Genomic DNA, 16,855 nt, shown 5'->3' on the forward strand with positions numbered 1-16,855 from the left:
AAGTTTGGTTTTATGGTGACAATGGATTTTACTCCTGAAAACTTGTTTACCATGTAGAGAGGTTACATATGGATGTATCATCTACTGTCTTTTTTCCAAAATGATGTTATTAGTGAGTGTAAAAAGAACATGATAATTGTGTTCAAAATGAAAATACCATTCCTAATCTTAACATTTCTTAGGTTTTTATTGAGTTGTGAACAGGTATGTAACAAAATATCTAGCAGAGAGTTTTATTACTGTGGATATTGAAAGGCTTCTCTAATGTTTATAACAGGGCAGGAAAATGTGAAAACTACAGAAAGGAGAGGTCCAGGGCAAGGTGTGTCAGTTTTGAGTTGACAAAACTAATGTCTGAAGAAGAATGAGCTTGAGCCCATCCATTTTTGTATAAGGAGCTTAGAATGGCAAATCATAGCTTAAAGAGATCCTGCTAAATGTTTTCTGTAGCTGGTATCTGCTGTAGGTGTGCATGTATTTAGTAGACAGGATCTCTGGCTTGCCCAAGGACGTAATGTGTAAATAAGGGGACAATGATTTTTAAAAGCAATGAAAATAAGCTTCTGTATATGTTGTTCTTTAGTTTAAATACTTCCTTGCATCATTTTGACTGTAACTTTGCATTATTATGCTAATTAAAGTGATGCAGAAAATGAAACTGAATATTTGTTTTTCAATATTGAAGTTGGCTTTGGTACAGAAAATAAATCAACATTACAAATGGTGCAAAGCAAATTTGATTTGAAAAATGTAGTAGAATGAGGTAATATTAACCCAGGGAAAGTGATATTATAAGTCATTTTCTTTTAAAAAAGAAATTAACCTGCCACAGTCTTTTAAACCAATAAAATAGGGTTTGATTTATTATGTCATTGAAGTTCTATTAAAAAAAAAAAAAAGTAATTTTCCTGGTAGAGCGTAGAAGGATATATGCAACTTTAGAAAAAAGTCTTCTTTGGATCCACCGTATAGGCTATTTTTTTTTTTAAACAAGCACAAACAAAAACATTAACAACAAAATCCTGTTCTTTCTGTAGATAATTTTGACTTGAATTTGAGCTAATAAGCAGCAAGCAGTTGACAAGGATTGGTTTATTTACTTGTGGGAGTAGCTGCATAATAAATGTAAATTCAAGCTATACATTTATGTGAGTAGCTTATAGACTTAGGAAAAAAGTACCATGTCTAAATACAAACCATGACTTTTTCACTGGACTGCAAAATTGGGTAGGGTGCTGGCGTGCTGGTACAAGTCACTTAGGTTGAAATCTCTTCTATTAAATGCAGATACAAGTATCTGTACATTATCAGCTGTGATGCTTTGCTACAAGTTGATGTTTGATTTATTTTATTTTTAGTGCACAGTTTGCAGGACTTCTTTGTGAAGAAGAAGGCAATGGTGCAGATAACGTCCAATACTGTGGCTACTGTAAATACCATTTTAGTAAGCTGGTAAGTATTGGTTTCGTTCTGTTACTAAATGGCACTAACTTGTTTCACTCAGAATTGCCATTAACACTAGCAATAACATTTTCATGCATCTCAGAAAGTAGATTGGATTTTTCTAAAACAATGTTTTAATTGCCATTATAGAAGTGCTAGCTAGAAATGTTTTTGTAAGTGGTTACTTTTCTAAATAGGTGTTTTTTCCCCCTCTGCCAGAGATAGCATGCACAGTAGTTCTTAGGGTGTTTTCTAATATATACTAGTAGTAGATTTTTATACTTTAAAAGTATCTGATTTCCTTAAATTACTGTAATGTTTTCCTTTGCTGTTTTTTTCAGTTGGCTTCTAGCAATTTAGTCCATTTTAGAACAATCTAGAAAATATTTTTTTTCCTTGCTGTCCTGTATATTGAAATATAAAGAAGGCCTCAATTTCTTTTTCCTTCTGTCACTCTATTTTTTCTGTTTTTCCTTTTGTGCTGTCTCCACTGTGTAGCCAGTGGATATTCCCTAAGTAGTAGTTCTCCAAAACACAACCTCAAGGAAGTGACTTGAGGTTTGATTATGGTTTGTTTAAAAACATTCCTCAGTTATTTCAGTAGATTCTTGAGCTACTTAGACCTCTTGAGCTTTTCATTTCACTTCTTAACACCAATTTAACCGTTCCAGATGTCTGTCTGTGTGTGTGTGTGTGTATGTGAAGGATGTATTTGTGAATATTGACCTATGAAAATTAAATATACATGTATAGACTTAAATTCATATGCAACTGTAAATATGGTTAAACATGTTGATTACTTGTGGAAAGAGTGGAATATTTGAGACTTCTGAACAAGTTGCAGTGAGGTAAAAACAGGGTCAGTGAGTCGTTTTAGATTTCTAGAAGATAAGCTTGGTGAGGTTAGCTCTGTGCTCTTATGAATATTGATGAGTTTGCTTCATAATGAAGATAAGTCAGGGCTTTCCAGATCCTATCTAAGCTAAGACTTTTTTTAAAAATCTTGAGCGAGGTATATAAAAAGAACAAAAAAGGTGTTTATTACTTAGCAGTGAAGGCAAACTCTTATTACACTATTTTGTGTTTGATTTGAATGTGCCAGTGCAGCTGTGATCGAAAAACACGTATGATTATTCAAAATGTAAGACTAATGAGCAAGACACAGCTTAATATTTGACATATAATTAGTTAACTTTCCATTATGAAACTGTAAGAGCAGTAAAGACTGGCAAGATCATGTTAGTGTTCTAGTGTTTCTTGAGGGATATTGTAACTGTTGATGCCTGGCAAATGCAGGTATTTATTATCTGTTACTGATGATGGTGGATGGGGTGTATCTACTGTACCACTGAAAACTTTGGAATAGCACTGACTTGAAATTCTTTATGATACCTCAGTTATGATACAATAATTTACACGTTTTAGGCACTGGCTAACATGAAATACTTCTAGTCTCAGACTAAGCTCTCAAATGTTATGGAAATGCAGGCAATTATGTGCACTGCCTGTAAATGCATACATAACCATAGCACCCTGCGGTTTTTGTAAACAATTTAAATGAAAATATTGCAGAGAGGTCACTTGAATGATAAATTATGAAGCCATAAAACAACTCTGTCAGATTATGTTTTAGGCATGTGGCAGTGTTAGCATTGTGGCTTCAGGTGATACTCGTTTGAGCAGCAACTTTTCTATTTTTGAAAACCTTTGAACTTTTGTAAGGTGGTATATCTCATTTCTTTGTTGGAAGCATATTTTGCATAGGAGGTCTAAAAGTCAATATAAGGGTAGACTTAAGAATAGGATGTACAACGGGCAGTCCTGTTAATTGTACTCGTGTTGGTTATTTCTTGGGTTTTCACTAACTGAGGTTTTTGTTTCTTCAAGTAGTAAGGCATTTTATCAGTTGAAATGCTTTATATTTTTTTATTTATTCAAATGATTCCTTTTTTATATCCATAAATATGTTTTCTCTTTTTAGAAAAAGAGCAAACGGGGATCTAATAGGTCATATGATCAAAGTTTAAGTGATTCTTCCTCTCACTCTCAGGATAAACATCATGAGAAGGAGAAAAAAGTAAGTGGATTTGTCGTTGCTAATTATGTGGCACATCTGCTTAATAGTAGCACTTTCTGATAAACATTTAAATAACTTTTGCTGAAAGGCATGAAGGAAATTTTGTTCCTGGAGCACTGAATAACACAGATGACAAGCTAGAGGTGCTAGGGTCCAATGAGGAAACATCTTCAGGCGCATTTGTACATGCTCCTTCATTTTCCTGTTTATTGTTTCAGTGTGCATCCCAAAACCAACATCTGTTGGGAAGGTTGTTTCCATACAGCTTCCTTTGATTTAGTTTTTCTATTAGAAATCTTTTTGTTTTAGTCTTTGTGACTAGGTGGGAAAGAAAAAAGGGAGTAGACATTTTAGGAAATGTATGGGCAGTCAGGTGCATCTAATTCATTACGTTTTTATCTGTTGCACCTGTTCTCGTATCAAAGAAGTGACATCTGTTGTTCACGCATCTTAGTGGTACTGGTGGTCATGCCTGCTGTCACAGCAGAATACGTTGTCGGTCACGTGGGAATCTTCTGGCGAGGGTGCAAAGACCATAGCTAATCACTAACTTCTTGTCAGTGGCAGATTCTTTCAAGAATTTGAATTCATATTAAGAAAAAATAAATTATGATGATTATTAGTTTAACACAAATTTGCATTGCATCTTTGTTTATCCTTCTTTCTGAGAATACATGCAATATGCTCACCTGCTTACATTCTTTACAGCTAACTTAGTAGACTTTTCTGAGTATGGGTGGTCTTTATTCTGTATTATTAAAAAGCATAACATGAAAATTTGAAATAAAAAATATATGTTGACCAAATATGTACTGTATGGAGGAGCTATATTTATAGTCACAAGAAATTTAATAACATTTATCAGTCTTTGGGCCCTTGGTCTCCTTAGAGACTTTTACAATTTACAGCAAATTACATTTGTTTCCTCTGGATGGATGTTAATCTTCATTGTTCTATGATAACCTTCTAAAAAGTGTCTTTAGGTCTGTTTAATAGTTTAGGTGAGCATTTCTATTTGCATCTGTCAGTAAAGGAGTGTATGCATTGTGATGTAGTTGTACCTCTAGATGTAACTTCACGACCAACAATAATAAAAGTATGTGGTTCTTGGCAATTTTTTCTTAGCAAAATGGAGTTAGAAGGAAACAGTTTTGAATTACAGATGACAATAACCTGCAAGTTAAAAACTTACTAATATTTGCTTTACTTTTTTCATCATTTGCTTAATCTTTCACCCCTGTTGTATTGCTGGTCATGTTTTGTTAAAATACACGGCATGGGTTTTCACTCGCATTGGCAAAACCTTGAAGTTGAATTTGAAGAAACAAAGTTGGTGTTGAGTGGAGGTACTATGCTTCTGATAACAAAATACCTGTAAAATTTTTCAGGAACACCTGGGGGGGTCTTTCTTACAGAGTGTGTTTGGCCAGTGTATCTGCTCTTTGTTCTGCTAACTGCTTGGCTTCTCCAGCACTGGGGTCTTCTAGAAATAGTTAATGGACTTTGCATTGGCAAGTCCTGGCCTTTTTCTGCAGCTCTGAGAAGTTTTCCATAAATAAGATTAAATTTCTGGAGTACCATGTTTCTGGAGTATCTATGAAAGGTAGAAAATTGCATGATCTGCGAGATCAAGTGAAGCAGTGCAGTTTGCATTACCCTTGAATTGACATTTGGAGGTTCTTATGGCATGTTACAGTGCATTCACTTGAGTTTAATTTGCTTTATATCATAGAATCATAGAATATCCTGAGTTGGAAGGGACCCTTAAGGATCATCAAGTCCAACTCTTGACACCGCACAGGTCTACCCAAAAGTTCAGACCATGTGACTAAGTGCACAGTCCAATCTCTTCTTAAATTCAGACAGGAATGTCACCAAGGTACCAATTGGTACAAGAAGATGCAATTTGACTTATTCTATGGTTAAGGAATAATCTGTGCTTTGGAAAACACTGGTCTTCGGTCAGTGGAACAGCTATGGTATTGGGAGCTCATTCTCTTGGTAAAGTTGATTACTTTCTGCAAGTGATGTCTCATTTTGATGTACTGTGTATTTGATATACTGTATCTTGGAGGAGAAAAATCATTATTTAGGGTGACTTTCCTTATTTCCTCTTCTGCAAATCCATTTGCAATCTCAGTTGTTGTCATATTGGAGTAAATGTGTGTATCTTTTATTTTGTATAAAAGTTTTAGGGATGGTGTTTTTCTTCTCCCACTAAGAGCACACAGATATATTTGTACTTTTTCTTCCATATTTGTAGTTTGGAAATTTGGATAATCTGGTTTTTATTGTTTGGAATTCAGGTAATCTGGTTTTTGAGCATCCTTAAAGTTTTCCTTTGTGCTGGGCAGAAGCTGTAAGAATTGAGCTGTATTTTTTGCCCAGGGAGGTTGTGGAGCCTCTTTCTGTGGAGATACCCAAAACCCACCTGGATGCCATCCTGCGCAATGTGCTGTAGGTGATCCTGCTGGGCAGGGGGGTTGGACTCGATGATCTTCAGAGGTCCCTTCCAACCTTGGCCATTCTGGGATCCTGTGAAGATTGGACATAATTATATTACTCAGATCTGAAAAACTATCCATTGGTTGCATATAAAATTGCCATAAGAATAGTTGGGTCCAAAAATATCTGTGTGGGTAGCTGTCATTTTTGTAAATAAACTCTGAGTTGAAAGGATGTGTTTTTTTCATAATATGTATGAGTCTCTTCTGGGGACTGCTTATAAAATTGATGGCAACTATATAAGGGTATTATAATAATAAGAGTAAAACCCAAAAAGCTTGGAGATTATTTAATTGTTTTGAATAATTAGCTTAGTTGCTTCCTGATCAGTCTGCAGCACTAAAAATGGGTAGTTGCTATGGGAGAGAGGTTCTTCAGAAATGATTAGAGATGAAGCTCTTGGTAGTACATTGCTTGACATCCTGTTATAATATCCATTTTGTCAGTGCCCAGGTGTTTACCTCAGTTTTTTTTTTTGGGAAAAACTTAGTCAACATGAGGCTGTGGAAGAACACCTTATTCCTGATGTTGCTGATAGCTTTATCTTTGGAAGGGAATGAAACAGGAATTTTAAATGTGTTTGGGATGCATCTCTGCATAAAAGAAATGCTTTATTAAAGTAACACATAAGAAGTGCTACATGAAAGTGGCAGAAGTGCCACTTACATGAAAATTAAACAAGTTTGCTGGCATTATATGTTTATGAATTCTAAAAAATGTTCTTTTTGCAGCTGAATTAAATAAAAGTCTGTTTGTACCAGAAGTGCTTTGGTCTGGGTAGATGAGAAAGGAAAAATTTTAAATTCTTTGCTGTGATAGGGTATTAGTCCTTGTAAACTATTAAAAAAAAAAATAATCCATGGATGGCAAAATTCTGAAACGCTTTTCTGAAGAAATTCTGCTTACAGGGATTTTCAGTTTCTTTAAAGTAAAGACAAGCTTTGTTTATTAGTTCTGACATGGCTGAGTGATGCAGGGAAGGACTTGAGAGAAGAGCATTAGCTGCTAGTTGTTTGTTTCTTTTGTAAAGCTCTTTCACTGTGGCTTTTGCGGGAGTTCTGAGAGGAATACCCAGTGTCAGAATTTTGAATAGATCTCTACTATAGTTTTTTTTTGTTTGTTTGTTTTTCTCCACACGCAGTAAACAAGAGCTGTGGTTTTATAAAGAAAAACCACTTTGCTACTCCAGATCTCTTCGTGACCTTTCAGGGATCAACCAAAATACGTTCAGTTAAAAATAGCCATTATATACTTCAGGTGTTATTAGATGTTAATTTTATTTATTTTCTTTATTATGTCTGTTATTATGACATTATTTAATTTCATCAACGGTTTCAAAAACTTTGAAGTAGACTATTTTTGCGAGATTGTGATTTTTTGATCTTGAAGTCCAGTGTGTTGGAGCATCCTTTGCTTAACTCCCTACTGGTGGAACTCTGCCACGTTATAAGATAGAGGAGAGGCGCTTGGAACAACTGGGGTAAAAAGTAAGCTGAAGTTGGATGCAACTTGGATATTTCTTGCTTGAGAAAATCATGCAATGTAGTTTGTCTTAATTTGAAAACTAAATGACACCTGAACATTAAAAATTGGTCATTATAGGTTATAGGTCTGCTTGATTTTGATTCTGTTTGTTCAATATGTCTTTGTCTAAATAACAAGAGAAAGATACTTGAAATATCAAAGGAAAAATAGCTTGTTCTGAGTAAAGTTTTTGTACATTAGCCTTGAAGGGAAGTTTTGGGTGGCGTTTGTATTGCCAAGTTTTGAATCTGTTAATGACTGACAGTTAAAATTCTGACCCTTAGCACTGTATTGAAATGAGTTTTTGGAGTCTTTCAAGTAACTGTTTCAAGGACTGGTAGTTGGTAACAAGTTTTATGCCTAGAGCTGAATCGGTAGGTACTTGAATAATGTCAGCAGTACTGTTCCACCTCTTCCTGGAAACCACCCCGTGCCTATATCCTTTCACTGCTGTGACTGTAGCAGCACTGCCACTGCATTTAATTTTCCTGCTGTGGTTTATTCCGTATAAAATGATAGTTGAATGCTTTACCTAGGGCTGTTCGTGTCAGAACAAAATAAGTTAGGATTTGAACATGGGACGTGTGGACCATGGGCATCTTTCATTCTGGAATTGTTGTGGCCGTATCACTAAAAGCTTCCAGTCACTAGAAAGAGCCAAACGGGTCTTGTATTGGGGATTAGCAAGAGCCATACACAGCTTTTTATTGAAGACGTTAGTTGTGATGGTGACAGCCATGGATTTGCAAGCTTCAGGGATGGAAAGATGGTGCAGAAAATCCCGGAATAACAGTAGTACCAATATGAATACTCTGTGATAACACAACATTCAGATACATTGAAGTTATTTGAGGGAGTCAAAAATAGTGGTGAAAAAATGGTGATTTAGGCATTCAGACGGTTTTACCTACAGGAATCACTAAGGGAGTTAGATTTGAAAATGTTAACTCAATGGGAGCTTGGGACAGCCAAAAGCAGTAGGGGTGGTGATTTCTGTGATGGAGAAGTGGGCAAAAATGGAATACTCCAAGGTCAGCCAAGCAGTTTTGTTTGAAGGGCCAAGCAGTGGTGCTTGCTGATAGTGTGCATGTGCTTTGGTAATTCCAGTCGTTAGTCTCCTGTTCTGCAGGCAGGTGAGCTGTATTCTGCTTCTGCTTCTTCATGGCTCTGTTACTGTCCGTCTTAGACTTATTCACCAAAATAACCTATCTTACTAAAACAGCAGAAAACTATCCACTTTGATTTTTTTTTTTTTCTTTTTGCTGCTATTGTAGAAGTTTGGGCTGGCACATAGAAGGTCTGAAAAGCTACACAGCATGGGACAGGTGAGAGAGGGGCCAAGATTTTTTTTTTGTTTGTAATGGGAAACTGTTAAATGCCAAACTTCAAAACATACTTTCATGATATGAAGTACTGTTGAAACGTCTTCTGAGGAAATCGATGCATTCCAGAGACAAAAATGAATTGCAAATAAGTGTACTTACCTTTTAACAAATTAAATGATTCTTACATGTGGGAACATTATAAATGTATGCTGTTAGAGAAAAGCTGAAGTCATCTATTTCATCTGTACTGAAAAAAGTGATCACTTGCTTAATTCAGTCTTCCTGGAGATTGAGGTCCAGCCTGGGAAACCTGGATGTGATAACACTTACTCTGTTGGTAACAGATTAGAGCTAAATAAAATGATACAAATATATTAACTTGATATTTTGATGAGATACTTTCATTTGGTAATCTGAAAGTATGTTAAAGAAAATGAGTGGACAAGTGCTGGTCTTTGGAGTAATGTGGATACTCCAATGTGTGAATGAGCTTAACAGAACAAAAAATAAACAAAACACCAAAGAGCTGGAAAAATCTGTATTTGGGAAATCATATTATTTAATTGTCTTGTATATCTGGTCTTTGTAGAAGAAACAGACACCATTGAGATGTGCCTTGTTGCTGTTTTTTCTTTTTTTGTTCCCCCCTCCCCCCCAAGAAGGCAACGAACAGGAGGTGCTGTAGAATTCCAGAAATCTTGGACCCCATTTGCTTTCTTACCTTGCATCATGTAGTTATTTTAATTAAGAAGGTATTACATAGTTTTGTAGGTAAGAAACAAAAGCCCCAGATGAGCTGCCCACTGGTAAATAGAGCTTTCTGATTAATCACGACGTATGAACTCTGAGTACTTTGTATTTTGTTTAGCTACATCATAAATCAGGGCTATTCGTCTTCTAGGACAAATAATACTACAGCTGCTTATGCAATGGCTGGCTGGCAATCAGACCTCATCTTTTTCTTACAGTACGAAAGGTTTCAGGAGCTGCCTGGACCTGGTCTGATGAGCTGCCTATTTGTGAACCAGGACTGAAGGTTGCTTTGCCAGTTCTGTAGCTGGTCCCATATTTATTAATGTTCCTTACAATGTTTTTCTGCAAACTCTTGTTTTTTACAGGATGTATTCTGTTCGGAATAATTGAACTCATGCCAGTTAATCTTTTTTTAAAAGAAGTTTTAGTATGTAAGGGGGACGCATGGGTTCTGCTTGCCCTCAGTGCTCCACTTACTAGCAGCCCTATTTTCAGTCCTTTTAACGTATATTTTCTGCTTTTTTTTTTTTTTTTCCATCCAGTAGAGATTTGCTTTATGGTCAGACAGTTGCTGTCATTACTTTCTCTAGAATGGTGGCTTTCCATGTGGCTTTCAGGATAGATGTTTGTCTCAGGATCTGTGGCTGACCAGAGGCGGAGGTCTGACAGAAAGCTCAGTGAATTGCCATGAAGGACCGGCTGTTTGTCTCTTTTTTCTGATGGATGGAAAGATCATTGGTTTGTGTCCTTTGAGGCCAACTTGATTGAAAGCTTTCATGTTGATTAGATACTGTGGGAGTTCATGTTCCTCTGCTACTCTTCCTGTGGATCCAGAAGCGGATCTTGCTGTACTTTGTGTGCGTCTTTAGGGTGAGACAAGGGTGCAACTGCAAGGGCTCACCCTGTTGGGAGCTACATCTCTTCCTCTCAGCAGGTTGCAGAAACACTTATTCTTATCTTTGTAAAATCTGGGCCTTCGTTTCAAAGGTTTTCCTGCAGTGAAATTTGCCCTGCTTCTTTGATGTTATTTGCATCTGGAGTCAATTCCCATTCAGAAGTAGGGCATCTGAACTTTCTTAGAAAGAAAAAAAAAAAACACAAAACAGGATGGGGGGAGAGATATTTGTCAGAGGAGGTATAACATGAAAGGAGGAGGGAATATAGAGCTTAGGACATCAGACCTCCTGGGGTCAAGATCTTCCTATGCGAAAGGCCTGTGGGTGGGGTGCCCTGCCTGTGGCCCTCAGTGACGTTGGACGGTGCCATCTGTGAGCACCTGGGTAACCTGTCCTAGCTCACTGCGTGTTGGAGTTTGGGTCTGGGGGAGACATTTGACGTGGTTGCTCATGCTTTCTTTTATAGGATTTAAAGCATCTTCTTTTCAGGTTCAAGTCTCTTCAAGCTAATGCTCCTGAACATCACCCTCCCCTTTTTTTCAATCCTTCCTTCCTCCCCCCTCTTTTTTGTATCCCTCTTTCCTTCTTCATGACAAATCCTTTTGTGTTGTGACTGCTATGAAAGTGATTTCAGTGCATTACAGAATATAATTCAAAATCTTTCTGACTGTTCTTTTGATCAGAATTTTACAGTCCTCTGCCTTTCAGACAAAAATAATGGTAGAAGTAAAACAAACAAAAACCCATGACAAAAAAAAAAACACAACACAAAAACAAACAAAACGCTAGAAAGTCAACAGAAGAAACTGTAAAACATGTTCACTGAAATGTTTCCTGTTGTTTACTGATGGTGCTGCAATGTTTCATCTTAAAGCATTTGAAAATCGCTTTGCTCCAAAATTGTAAATAATAAAAAAAATCCTTCGGGGTGATTTGAATTTCCTACTAAAGTGATGAAAATCAAATAGGAGGTGTCTTAGTTCTATTTCATAATTTCTTTGAGGCTTGTTTTGGGGTTCAGTGAAATTGCTACTCAAGTTTATCTAAGCATGTGCACTGATGACATGGAAAGCTGGGTAACTAGCACCACTGAAATGCTTTTGAATCAACTGTGTTGTGCTTGAAACAGATTTGATGGTGACACAGGAAACTTGATGTAGTTGCTCTTGTTTTCTCCTGCTCCGTGCTTGTATTTTGGCAGGATGAGGTAGCAATTCTTGGACTGTTGCATTTAAAAAATGATTGAAATGACTGTGTGGTGCAGTTGAATCCTTCCTCTTTTTTTTCTTTCTTTTTTTTCAAATTTTTACTTTCACTATCCAAAAAGCCTGAAACAAGTAATTAAATTAACACTGCCAATGCTTCATGTTGTGTTTAAAATAAATAGATAAATACATTCTTTTTAGAAAGGATATGATTTTATAGCTTTTGGTATTTTGTTTGGTTTAACATAGAAAATTCATTTATAATAAAATTCATTTATTATATAAATTGTATGCACCTTTTTGGGAATGCCATAGAAATAACATTTCACATTCTTACGCATGGAGATGCCAATAGGGGAGCCAAAGCTAAAACTTTAATGTACTGTAATATCCCAACAAAAATACCATGCAGGTGTGGAGATGCATGAAGTTTGGAATATTAGGTGTGGAAATATAGGAAGCAGAAAGCCATGTCTTTGTTTCTAATCTAGTTTCTTTAGCTGCTTGATTGATTTATGGCAAGATGGATATTAATGACGGTGGATTCATTAGTACTGGTTATAATTGAAGAATTTCAATTTGTATAGTTTGAAAGTAAATAAAAATACATAATTTGCTTTCATTAACACTGTTATCAAAATTCAAGAAAGATAAAGTGGGTTACATTAAAGATGAAGCTGACCCCGGATTATGTTTTCTTTTGTAACTCACAGAAATACAAAGAGAAAGATAAACACAAGCAAAAATATAAGAAGCAGTCGGAGTCTTCGCCATCCTTGGTTCCATCTCTTACTGTAACTACAGAGAAAGTAAGTTGATGTGTTTTTCTTCTTCTACTTCAGTGACTTACGTTGAAATTTCGTAATGTTATCATTCTAGTGTTTTAAAATGGCAAGGATGCTGTAGTTCTCAAGCACACTTGTTATATTTTCCTGTAATGCAAAATCCAAAAACACTTTTAAGGTTTATACTAGGAAGAAAGCCTTAAATTTTTGTAGTTAAATTGGGAGTGATTTAGTGGCACCAATCAGGTGCCACTAATAATTCAGTAACTTTTATTTCAATGATTTTATGTTTAGTAGTTTAAGAACTTTTATAAAATCTTTCCCTTGAAATTCACTTTTGTGTGCTGAGCTGTTACTGAACCTGTAAGCATTTAAGCTGAGAATTAGGAAAATAATGGTACTTCATGTAAAAAGTAAGTGAAACTGTACTTCATGTACTTTTCATATCAGTTTGTCTTTTTTAGCAGTCTGCTCTGTTAGTTTCTGTGGTCTTTTTTTCCTGTTAATCTTCTAGCAAATACTTAACTCAGAGGGCCATATAGAGCATCAAATAACATAGACAGTTCTGATTATGCTTCTGTGTAATCTGACTGTTCTGGTTACTACAGTAATCAATTTTGCTATCCACAAAAAAAAAAAAAAGATTTTAATGATATTACAGAACGGGCAACAGTGTTAAGAAATGAGTTTCCTCACTTCAAATGTAGAAAAATGTTTGTACCAGTCACGTGGGAATGTTTGATATCTGAGTCAGGGCTGAATTAATTAGCTATCAGTAGCAGAATACTTCGTTTTTTAGAACGGATGCTGAAGCTTGTTTTAACTGTGTGTAGTTTGGCTGATGAGATGATTCAAAAGATGTGTCAATTTGCATGTGGTACACCAAGACCATACCAGGAAAGGGTAAAACAATTGAAATACCAGCTTTCTTTAATTCCTGTGAGTAGTACATCAGCTAGTGGTATCAGCTTCAAGATTCATCACCAAGAAAGGAAACCTTTTATTATGTTTTGCGTATTTTTCTGTTCTCAGTATTAAGTGCATTGACCTGAGGGTGTGTACCTGTTAACATTGTTATTTGTGACTCACGCTTCTGATAAACTGCTCTTGTTTCTTGTTCTTCTGTATTCTTGTTGATAATGATAAGTCAAGTGAGACTTACTAATCAGTGTTTTTCTGAATTTCACGGTAATTCTATCTTTATTTTTAAATAACAACTAGAGTCACTTTGCCACTTTGCTCTTTTGATGTGAGATACTGCAAATAGTGAGTGTGACAGGTTTTTATTGAATGTTGACTAGTCCATGTGATTCTTCATTATTTTTTTTTTACTTCATTTTATTAATTTGTCCTGAAACAACTCTTAAGATACCCTGTAAAACAATTTTCTTGCTTGGCAAGTTTCTTTAGCACAAAACCTAAACAAAAGTTGTATGGTTTATGTATGATCTTATCTTTCCTGAATATATATCCCTTTTGTCCTTTGGTTACTTAATTATCATACAAAGTGTTACTAAGAAGTGATGTTGCCATATATTTATGTAAAAGTTAAAGAAAATCCATTGAAATGTTGGTAAGTCCCTAAGTCCTACCTATTATAATATACTTTTAATGTGGAAGACAGCTGGATTCTATTTGTCTCTCTCTTTTACCTTCAAACCCTGTGTTTGCTTCTACCAAGACTTACCTGCTCCATTTTCTACTTCCTTTTTATGGTGCTTCAGACATTCAGGAAAACTGGTCTTCAGTTGAAGTTACTGAATATGATTTTTAATATCTGCTGGGTATTTGGAATTGGCTCCTCTATGACTAGTTTCTTCAGATACTTTCTTCTGAATTTTTTTCTGAAGTCCTTTTGTATTTGCATGCATTTGCTTTTCTAAATTATAAATTCAAACTGTTCTCAAAAATTTTTGATGATTAGACAAGCTTTGTTTCCTTCTGAGAATAATACTTAGTTCAGGATATTTTGCTAATATGGTAGTTTTGTGTGTGCTTTTACATAGAGTTGGCAGAATTGATTTGGGTTTGCTTTTTCACAGCAGTCTGTCTTTGCAGTGAATACTTCATTTTATGACTTATGTAAATCACTTCTGCTATCACATTCTTCCTGTTGTGGGAACTGGAACTTGAAATGAATTTTTCTCTTCCTTTTTTAAAGAAGTGAAATCCTTTTTGGTAAGAGTGGTAACGACCTTTTATGTAAGTGGTGCCTTGGAGGATGTTTTTATCCGGATGAGTGATTTCTTAAGTTACATTCCTGAAAAGCTACAGAGTAAACTGAGGGTTTACATTGTATGTGTGGGTGTAGTTGGTTTGGTTAGTTCTGTAAAAGCGGATTTGAAGAAATTTAATGAAGTTCCAGCCCAAATGCTGTGTTCAGCTATGGGTATGCCTCCCAACAGGCAGTTTTGTGCATTGCTGTGATGTCTCAGCAAACACCACCTAGTCTGGATCAGTCAAATTGGAAAATCTCTGAAATAAGAAATGAACTACTCTGATTAATATATATGAGCATTTTTTTCACTTGTCTTTTGGGGCATAAATACTGAATGTTTTAAGAAGGACTGGAGTAACTTCTGGAATATTTCTCTCTATTCAGATGAGGCTTGCTCTTAGCATTTCTGTTACTTGGATGGGAATATTCTGTTCCCTTATGATCACGGGATCTGTGTAAGAGCCACCAGCCTTTTAGTTAGTCCTCATAAAAAAATCTTTTTCAGGTTGTGAGCCAGGTTGGGCTTGTACTGAAAGTTTAAAAATGTGTTATGTGGTTTAACAGATCAGAAAAAAAAACCTGACAGCCAGATTTTTCTAGGTATAGTTCTTTCTTTAAAGAAAGAAGACAAAAGCATGCCATGATCTGCAAAGCAGTAATCTGCTTTCAAATCGTAGCCAGTGACTAAATACTTTAAAAGGCCCTGGGAGCAGAAAGTGCAGCTAACTAAGCTGTATTTTTACCAGTAGAGATACTGGTGATAAATCCTTCTCAGCTCACCCTGGTATCAGCCCAGCGTGGCTCCCGAGGGAGGTGCTTGGCCTTTGCTGCAGTAGGGTACAGGAGGGAAGGGAAGGAGCAGGGAAATCTCCATTAGCTGTGACTGAATGTTGCTATCCTACATTAGTGAGGGGTTTGTGGGCTGTAGGGGGGTGTGTGTGCATGGCTTTCTGTTTGTTTGCTCTGCTTGGACTGCTCTCCTACCATCTGGCACGTCTGTGGATGCTGCCTGCTGCGGTCCTCCCCTGCTCTGCAAGAGCACATCTGGGTTAGGGCTGAAGGCTTCCCAAGTGTTGGGATGCACTGTGTGCATTCAGAACGATGGTTGTGCCTTTGCAGTGAAGCTAAAGCTTTGCCAGAAGTTTTTAAGCCTTGCTCTACTTGCTTTCAAGATTCGCTTCAGTGTGCACAGTGATAAATGTGAGGTATCAAAGTGACGGTAGCTCTCTGCACCAAATTGGCAACAGGAAAGTGAAGTTTAAGGAAAAAGCTGCAAACTGGTTTATGAGGAGTAATGAAGGCACTGTGATGTGCACAGAGTTAGCTTGATCCTTACAGTAGCAAATACTGTCTTTGAGAACAGGATTAACATTCATGAGCTGGTTATTTAAGACCTCCCAAATAAACCGAGGAACGGACTTGGGAGCCAAGAGCCGAGTAACCTCTGTTTTGGGGGGATGTTTGTACTGAAGCAAAGGGAAATGACTGACTGCAGCCTGAGCAGCGAAGGGGGAAGCCTCCAGCTGCCTGTCCCATTTAAAAGGCATGTGCTGGGGTAAGTGGGGAAGGCTGGGGAAGCTCCAGGGGACTGCAGAGACCGAAGCCAGTTATTAAGTAACCAAAGAAGTTCTCACCCTCTTATAACCTCAGAAAAAAAACAAACCAATGTAGCTTTGCCATGGTGTAGTACTGTTCCTGTTGGTGGTGTTTTCCTTCAGTGACGTTTGTATTAGGTCTTCATCTCCTAGACTGTAGTGTTTTAGAAAAAAATAAATAAATTGGGAGTGGGTACTTTATTTTATGAACCAGTTAGCGTAATAATCTAAAGTTTGTGCTGCACTTTGATCTCAGAAGCGGATCTGTTTTAAGGCATTTTGCTTTAATTAACTCCTTAAAGTGAACAACACAATCTGGAAAGAAAAGTTACTGACCAAATGATACCATTTTATTTTTCTTCATGTCTGTTGCATCGCAGTGGTGTGCAAGATATGCTGAAATCTAGATGTTTACTCAGAATATGTCACAGCACCTGCTGAAACAAATGCCTGCTGGAGCAAAACTTACAAAAGCAGAACTGCTACGTGCATGCGTGTTCTCCAGTCTGCTGAGAGCAGGATTCAGGCG

General features: G+C 36.6%; 1 protein-coding gene across 10 annotated transcripts in view; it reads left to right on the top strand.

Annotated features, from left to right (window-relative positions):
• The window catches only part of MLLT10 (MLLT10 histone lysine methyltransferase DOT1L cofactor), a 127,278-nt gene that overhangs the window by 48,395 nt on the left and 62,028 nt on the right, over nt 1-16,855 (top strand). For 6 of the 10 annotated variants that reach the window (XM_038175383.2, XM_027450646.3, XM_027450647.3 and 3 more), the window contains 4 exons: nt 1,359-1,452; nt 3,425-3,520; nt 8,824-8,874; nt 12,442-12,537. In XM_038175383.2, the coding sequence (XP_038031311.1) occupies nt 1,359-1,452; nt 3,425-3,520; nt 8,824-8,874; nt 12,442-12,537 (337 nt within the window). The remainder of the gene's footprint in view (nt 1-1,358; nt 1,453-3,424; nt 3,521-8,823; nt 8,875-12,441; nt 12,538-16,855) is intronic. The other 4 variants (XM_027450648.3, XM_027450653.3, XM_072033689.1 and 1 more) reach the window with 3 other exon arrangements.

This window comes from Anas platyrhynchos, chromosome 2, assembly GCF_047663525.1.
Source record: "Anas platyrhynchos isolate ZD024472 breed Pekin duck chromosome 2, IASCAAS_PekinDuck_T2T, whole genome shotgun sequence".
In the NCBI taxonomy this organism is placed as follows: domain Eukaryota; kingdom Metazoa; phylum Chordata; class Aves; order Anseriformes; family Anatidae; genus Anas; species Anas platyrhynchos.